At 45.2% G+C, this 7,510-nt stretch overlaps 1 protein-coding gene across 1 annotated transcript; it reads right to left on the bottom strand.

The window, feature by feature from the left end:
• Window positions 1-3,589: 3,589 nt before the first annotated feature.
• six3a (SIX homeobox 3a) lies at window positions 3,590-7,000 on the bottom strand. The gene is made up of 2 exons (XM_042333456.1): window positions 6,299-7,000; window positions 3,590-3,807 (listed from the first exon to the last, which is right to left on the bottom strand). The coding sequence occupies exons 1-2, from the start codon at window positions 6,982-6,984 to the stop codon at window positions 3,615-3,617; spliced, it is 879 nt and encodes a 292-aa protein (XP_042189390.1). The 5' UTR covers window positions 6,985-7,000; the 3' UTR covers window positions 3,590-3,614.
• Window positions 7,001-7,510: the final 510 nt, after the last annotated feature.

Genomic DNA, 7,510 nt, shown 5'->3' with positions numbered 1-7,510 from the left:
ATAAATCGCCCACGTTTAACTGTAGGATTCCAAAGCAAGTCACTTTCGTGTCGGTTTTTTTTTCTTGGGGTGGGGAGGGGGGGGAGGGGGGAGGGGGAGGGGGGAGGGTAAAAAAAAAATGCTATTTTTTAACGCAGACACACGCGCACACAGACAGAGACACACAGACAGACACGGTATCAATCAATTCAATTTGGCAAAGATAAAATCATAACTTCCAGACGCTTGAAACTCAACCGACACAGGTGTATTTACCCCCAAACCCCCCCCCCCCACCCCACCCTCACCCCGTTCCCCCCATAGATTTTGAAAACGTTCATCCCATTAATGTTCGTCACAACTGCAGATGTGTTAGAATCGTCACCTTTTTTCAAGCAGCAATCTAAGTTATTACAGAATAAAAGCGATTCGAAACACTATAGACGTGCTGCACCCCACCTTACAGCACTTAACTTGGAAATGATCTCTAGTAAATAAAGACATTAAGACAGAAGAACAATTAAAACATTCCTGCGATGAACGAGGGAGATTGAAACTGCTTCTTTCAATATAATATAAAGTTTGTGGGGGGGGAAACGTCAACAAACACACAACTAAAGCGATACAGACACATCTGAAGCTTTTTTTTTGTTTTTAAACAAATGTGACTTTTTATTGTTTAATAAATCGGAACTCATTATTTGTTTTTTAAAAAAAATAGGTCTTATGTCACCGTTGTTGTGGTTTCGATTCTCACTTTTTTTGGCTGTTTAAATAAATGTCTGGAAAGAAGAACCGATTTGTGGGAAAGACTGTCAGAAAGGGCGGCTTCCAATTTCTTATCAGAATGACAACACTTTACAGCATATATATTATATATATATAAGTACTTATATTTTATAGTTCAGATCAATCACACAGACTCCAGAAATAACCCCAAAAGCGGTTGATAATTAATCATCAGTGGGGCTGTGGATTTTGTGGGGTGGGTGATGGGGGGGGGGTGGTTGTTTTTTTTTAACAAAAGGAAAACTTTATACAAGAAAGTGAAATCCATCCTCGTTCCAAACTAACACATGGCTTTTATCTCTCTCTCTTTTTTTTTCTTCTTCTTCCTCCCGGGAATAATAATTGTGTCCATGGGGCGCAAACAGAAAACCCCATCGCAGTTACTGTGAGGGGTCACAAGGAAAGGTGGTCAGACTGGAGCTCACCACTAAAGATGATCACACGCTTGGAAAGTTTGAAAGGCTCCTTGGTTTGAAACCTCCCCAATGATGTCCTGGCTGCGTCTCTATATCAGCGTATTTTTTTATTCCCCCCCCCCCCTTTATATTTGGTTGCTAACTTTATCACTCCCCCCACTCCACCCCACCACCTCCACCAACGTCAAGCAAAACTACGTACTGATCCTTGATCAATAATTAATATCTCAAGGAAAACTGTGTTGAATTGCCATCTGGGTCGCCCCGATAGGGTTTCCTGCAGTCAGTGAACTAAATTCTCCCCTCCAAGTCGGGGTGGGGGGAGTGGGGGGGGGGGGGAGGAAGAGAGAGAGAAAGGGAGAGAGAGAGAGAGAGAGAGAGAGGGGGGGGGGGGGGGGGGGGGGGGGGGGAGAGAGAGAGAACTCGCCGCGGAATTTCTCAATCGTTTAGCAAAGCGAATAAGGGATAGATTTCACCACCAAACAAAAAAAAACTTCACAAGTGAAAACAAGTTCAGGGCTCAGTTCTATTTTTTTAAATTCACGCCTGAATTAGCAGCCCGAGGGGCAACGGACGACGTTAGTGCAAAGGTGCTGGCGGTGCACTGTTAGTCGTGCAAATAAAAGCTTCTTTCAACACTTCACAATGAACTTAGGATTCATGGGGAGGCGCTGTAATATGATTAGCTGATTAAATGGCGCTCCCCGTATTTACTGTTTTCATTTGCCGCCATAAATAAGGGGGAAGTTAGTGTCTCAAACCCCATTTTGGTACAATTTGTCTCTCTCTTTTTTTAAAAAAAAAACTTGCTTTTACGATGATAACACTCGGAACGCGATCATCTTAACAACCGACGCCCCAAAGTGTTGCTTTTTGTGGGCAATGGAAAGCTCCGACTAAAGTGCTTGTTTTTTTTTCCCCCCTCTCTCAAATGTTCGGTTAACGCGTGTAAATTGCATACAATATATTTAAAATCCACACTTAAAAAAGATGAGATCGCAAGTATCCGCTTTTTTTTTAACAACACGAATATTTTCTGTTGAACCTCGGCTTTTGCCGGATGAAGTTTCAGTGTGAAATGTGTAATATATATATATATATATATGATATATACATATATATATATATAAAGAAGCATGTGGAGTAATTGGAAATAACTTTGTAGAGAAAGACACAATAAGCCAGCTGGTATAAGAAAACGGAATACTATATTTTGATTTAGAAAGGTTTGTTGTTTTTTTTTACATATAGATAAACACGCAGTCGAAGAAAACATTGACAAATAAGCGCCCTACACGAACTCGGGAGATAATAGAGCTTCATAATTGCTGAAGATACTCAAAATAGCACTTTGCATAAAACGATACCGAACCAGATTTGTCTAAACTGGATATCTCCCCCCTCCCTCCTTCCCTCCCTCCCTCCTTCCCTCCCACTCTCCCATTTTTTTTCTTAAAGAACCTAGCACTTTTGTCAGACGTTTGACACAATATGCAAGAACACATAGTCTGTGGTAGAGGGGTAGATAGATAAAGAGATAAATAGATAGATAGCTTGATAGAAAGGAAGAAAAGGGGTGTGGGGGGGGGGGTGGGGGGCAAGAGGAGAAAAAAAGAGCAATATCATTATATATACAGGCATTTCTACACATATATTACAAACTGGGAGAATGATCGCGTCATTACTTTAGATATACATAATTCATATAAAAATTTGAAATAAAAAATAAAAATCTGTTACAGTCTCATAACTATTCTTTCACATAACCAGTACCCACACAGGCAGTAACAGAAGTGTAGAAAAACAAAAGGTGCTCACGAAAAATGATTGTCTGCGAAAACAGAGAGAGAGAGAGAGAGAGAGAGAGAGGAAGAGAAAGAGAGGAAGAGAGAAAGAGAGAGAGAGAGAGAGAGAGAAAAAAACGATTGCAGCTTGGTTTCGGGACTATCGAGAGAGCAACAAATGCGACGAAGATGGTGTCATTTCCCTCTTCGTTGCAGTTCCTTGTAAAAAATATTAACGTGGAGTATTATTTCCCCAGATACAAAATACATCATGCAAGTCGGGTCCCTCCATGGAAAGCGTTGGAATAAAGACGTGCTTGTTCCTAGCTTGCTTTGCTTGTTCGTTTTGAACAGTCACTTTCGCGTGCGTGTGTGTGTGGGGGGGTGGGGGTGGTTTGTTTTTTTTTCCTCCTCTTCTCCAATGTTTTTTGTTTTGTTTTGTTTTGTTTTCCTTTCCTCTTTTTCATTATCCATAAACGTCTTTAGTTTTCAGGTCCATTTCCCGTTGTGAACGTTTTAAGAGTTTTTTTTTGTTGTGTGGGTGTGTGTGTGTGTGTGATATATATATATATAATATATATATATATTGATGTATGTGTGTGTGTGTGTGTGTGCGTGTGTTTATATATATATATATATATAGATATCATACATCACATTCACTGTCGCTAGAGGTTACCGATAGGATGGACGTGGCTGTCTCGGCTCTCTCGGTCAGGCTCGATACGCTGGTGGTGGGACTGGCGGCTGTGGACGGCGACTCTGCCGAGCTGTGAGCAGGGCAACCCGGCTCCGACAGTGAGCACACCCCGCTCTGCCCTACCGCCTGATGCTGCAGCCTAAGCCGGGACACACACACACACACACACACAGAGAGAGAGGGAGAGAGAGAGAGAGAGAGAAAATAATAAATAAAGAGCGTAAGCAACGAATGTTCCCTCTCACACCCACCCACCACCCACCCCCTCCCCACCCAAAAAAAAAGCTTGAAAGAACACACCACCACCACCATCACCACCACCACCACAAAAAAATAAAGAGAAGAAAGAACACAGTGGCAAAGTTATTTTAAAGCCGTGTGTGTGTGTGTGTGTGTGAGAGAGACACCACACAGGCCACGCACTGACACGGTTGTGTTTGGATAAATCTGAACACGCACAACGCGACGAGTTTTTCTTTTCTTTTTTTTACCCCCCCCCCCCCCCCCCTCCCCTGTTCGCTTCTCGAACGCAATGACTTGGTGCTGAATGTAAATGTTGGGCACCGCGGCATTTTTTTTTTTTTAATTTGTTTTGCATCGCGGTTTGTTCGCGTTAATTTCGAGAGCTGTTTTCCAAACGCTGCAGCGAAGGGGTCGAGTGAAAAACTCCCTTCTTGTGACTTGGAAATGTAACGCGGACTTTGAAGCATCGCTGCTCCCCCCACCCCCGAAGCATTTTTTTTTTAACGCACGCCTTTTGCAAACCTTAAAACAAATGAAAAAGTTCTCGATGTGTTTCTCTGTCGAGGTGTAATTTTTTTTAAAAAAAAGCACTCAAAGCCATTTGGGCGAAGGTTGTTTCAGGATTATGCTCCGATCCGCTGTTGATTTGGGCTATAAGCTACAGTGGAGCAGTGTTAATATTTCTAATGCCAGCCTAGAAATGTTTTAGAAGGTCTGTGGAGGTTAGCAAGGCAAATCCAACGTGTTTATTTTGGATGAAGAGACATTGCCATCGCTTCCAGAGCAAGCAAGTGTATTGTGTTGGTTTGAATACCCGCCAAGTCCTCTTTTTCTGCCTTGAACTACATTTAAACGCGAGTGATTTTCTAGTAACTTTTTTTTTTTGGGGGGGGGGGGGGGGGTGGTGGGAGGACATGGAAAATAGGAATTATCGTTAAGTGTTGTGACTGTCAACAGTCAAAACTGGGAGAGCCCGGTGTGAGTTACCAAACGCCACACACCACATACTCTCTGCTCTATTATCATTGCCATTCAGTGAAGAATATATTTTAAACACATGCAGCAATGTTATGATAAGTCGAACTGCACAAATGCACCGTCCGCCTGATTCTCACTCAATATATTGCACCGTAATGTGTTTCAGAATCCTTTTTTTGCTTTAGCCGAGGCCACACAATCTGCCTCTGTGTCCAACTGACTTCAGTCGAAATTATCGCCTGCTCCTCAGACGTCGAAAAAAAAATCCCCATTACACGGTAGTTTCGTCTTGTTCCCCCAACGTTAATTAAATTACTGTGTCAAAGTAAAAGTATAAGGAATCGGGCGACCATTTAACGTTCGTGGCGAGCGACAATATTGGCATCAGTCAGACGCTTAAAATATGTTTCTGCTTTCTAAACACAGCAATTATTTGTGTTGGATTTTCTCCAACTATTAAAAACCACGTTATATTTCACCGCAGAGAAGTAACGTCTCCTTCAGCTGTTTAGAGTAACTATTAGAAGGTATTAACAGCCTGACTTTAACAACATTGCTCCCTTCGATCTGTTAATATTTCCCACCACGAACTCGGGAGCCTATTGCATTTATTGTTTGGTAAAATTGCCAATTGCTGTCCGTAGTTGCACTCGGCTATTAAAACCCGAGACTTTCCACTTGGTTTATCTGCAAACCCTCTTTTACAGCTGTGCACATTGTATTGTTTACTCGCGAACTCATACTTATCTCTGCTCAATGTCGGACCATTGCTTTCTATTCAATGGACTGTTTTTTTTAAAAAAAAGTTTCACTTTTCCCCCCAAAAAAAATTTAATGCGTGTGTGGTGTGTGGTGGTGGTGGTGGTGGTGGTGATACAATTCCACTCCAATTATCAACAAGACGAAAATGTGTGTTGATTGCAAACTTTACCAACTTGGAAAATGCATTCCCACCACCTTTCGTGTCATCGTTCGTGTCGTTATCACCGTTACCCCTTTATTTTATTTTATTTGTGTTGGGGCTTTGCTTTACTGACTTCACGCCGAACTCGTACGGATGAGAGCAGAGAGGCGTCTGTGCGGTTGGGGGGTTGGGGGTGGTGGGGGGTGGTGGGGGGTGAGGGGGGTCTGGAACATTGTTTTAAGAAAGTGCTCAACGATTGAACCGCCTGAAACGGGGAGGGAGTGGGTGAGTGAGTGAGTGAGTGAGTGAGTGAGTGAGTGAGTGAGTGGTGGCGTGGAAAGAAGAAACAAACCTCGAGTGGTGGGATAGAGGGAAGAAAACAACACACACGCGAGAGAGAGACACACACACACACACAACACGCAACGAGAGAGAGAGAGAGAGAGAGAGGGAGAGAGAGAGAGAGAGAGAGAGAGAGAGAGAAAAAAAAAGAAAAGTGACTGACCTGTTTTTGGCGGCTGCTGCCCTGTCTCTCTGCCTGCGGTTTTTAAACCAATTGCCCACTTGGGTGGGGGTCAGGCCGGTGGCTTGGGCCAGTTCCCTTTTCTTGGACGGGTTGGGGTAGGGGTCCTGCAAGTACCACTCCCGCAGCAAACTGCGCGTCCTCTCCTTGAAACAGTGCGTCTTCTGCTCGCCGTCCCAGATGGTGCGGGGCAGCGGGAACTTCTTGCGGACCCGGTACTTGTCGACCGGCCCCAGGGGACGTCCGCGCAACTTCTCGGCCTCCTGGTAGTGGGCTTCCAGCCACATCGCCTGCAGTTTGCCGTGCGACTCCTTGGTGAACTTGTGGTTCTCCAGGATGTGGTACAGGTCGCGGAAGTTGCCCGTGTGGAAAGCCACCACGGCTCGGGCTCGGAGGATGGACTCGTGCTTGTTGATGGCCTCGCAGGCGCCCGGCGCCACGGGTAAGGACCAGAGGAAGCGGCCCAAGCGCTCGATGTCCCCCGTCTCCTCCAGCGTCTCGCACACGCTGGCCACTTGCTCCGGGGTGAAGTTGATGGTCGGTAGCTGGAACATTGACGGCTCTTCCTGGGGCCGGGAGCTGGCCAGCAGGAGGAATGCGCGATCGGCCGAGTTGGGCAGGAAGGGCAGGGCGGCGCTGTACAGCTCCAGTTGGGAGCGGAACACCATGGACTTATCCCGGGATGATCCGCACCAGGGGAAGAAGAAGAAGAAGAAGAAGAAGAAGAAAAAAAAAATCCCAACACGCACACACTCACTCACTCACTCACTCACTCACTCACTGACTGACTGACTTACTTACGCGCACACACACACACACACACACACACACACACACGCGCACACACTCACACGCGTGCACATACACATACACATACACGCACATACACACGCACACACACAAAAACGTGTCAGATGCAACGAAATCGACTCATGTCACCCACTGCCTCATATTATATCCCCCCCCCCCTCCCCCTCCCCCTCCCCCCCCCACCTCCCAAAAAAAAAATAACTGTGTGGAGAGCTGTATTTTTTTTTCATCGCTTTTTCTATTGGTCTCGACGGTGTGGCGGTGGCGTTACCATGGACTCGCCGTCAATCACTGTCAGCTGTGCCAATCCACCGGCACAACGTAAAGGCTTTCACCACTCCGGTCCCCCGGATAGGGGTTATCTGGAATAAATCTCAACACAAC

Source organism: Callorhinchus milii, unplaced genomic scaffold (assembly GCF_018977255.1).
Source record: "Callorhinchus milii isolate IMCB2004 unplaced genomic scaffold, IMCB_Cmil_1.0 Scaffold3, whole genome shotgun sequence".
Taxonomy (NCBI): domain Eukaryota; kingdom Metazoa; phylum Chordata; class Chondrichthyes; order Chimaeriformes; family Callorhinchidae; genus Callorhinchus; species Callorhinchus milii.
This window is presented reverse-complemented; position numbering and strand designations above follow the sequence as displayed.

Excerpts from the sequence above, each read along its gene's own strand:
- six3a (XM_042333456.1), bottom strand. The coding sequence starts at position 6,984 with ATGGTGTTCCGCTCCCAACTGGAGCTGTACAGCGCCGCCCTGCCCTTC. Across the intron at positions 3,808-6,298 it reads GCAGCAGCCGCCAAAAACAG|GCTGCAGCATCAGGCGGTAG; the intron begins GTCAGTCACTTT and ends GTCCCGGCTTAG.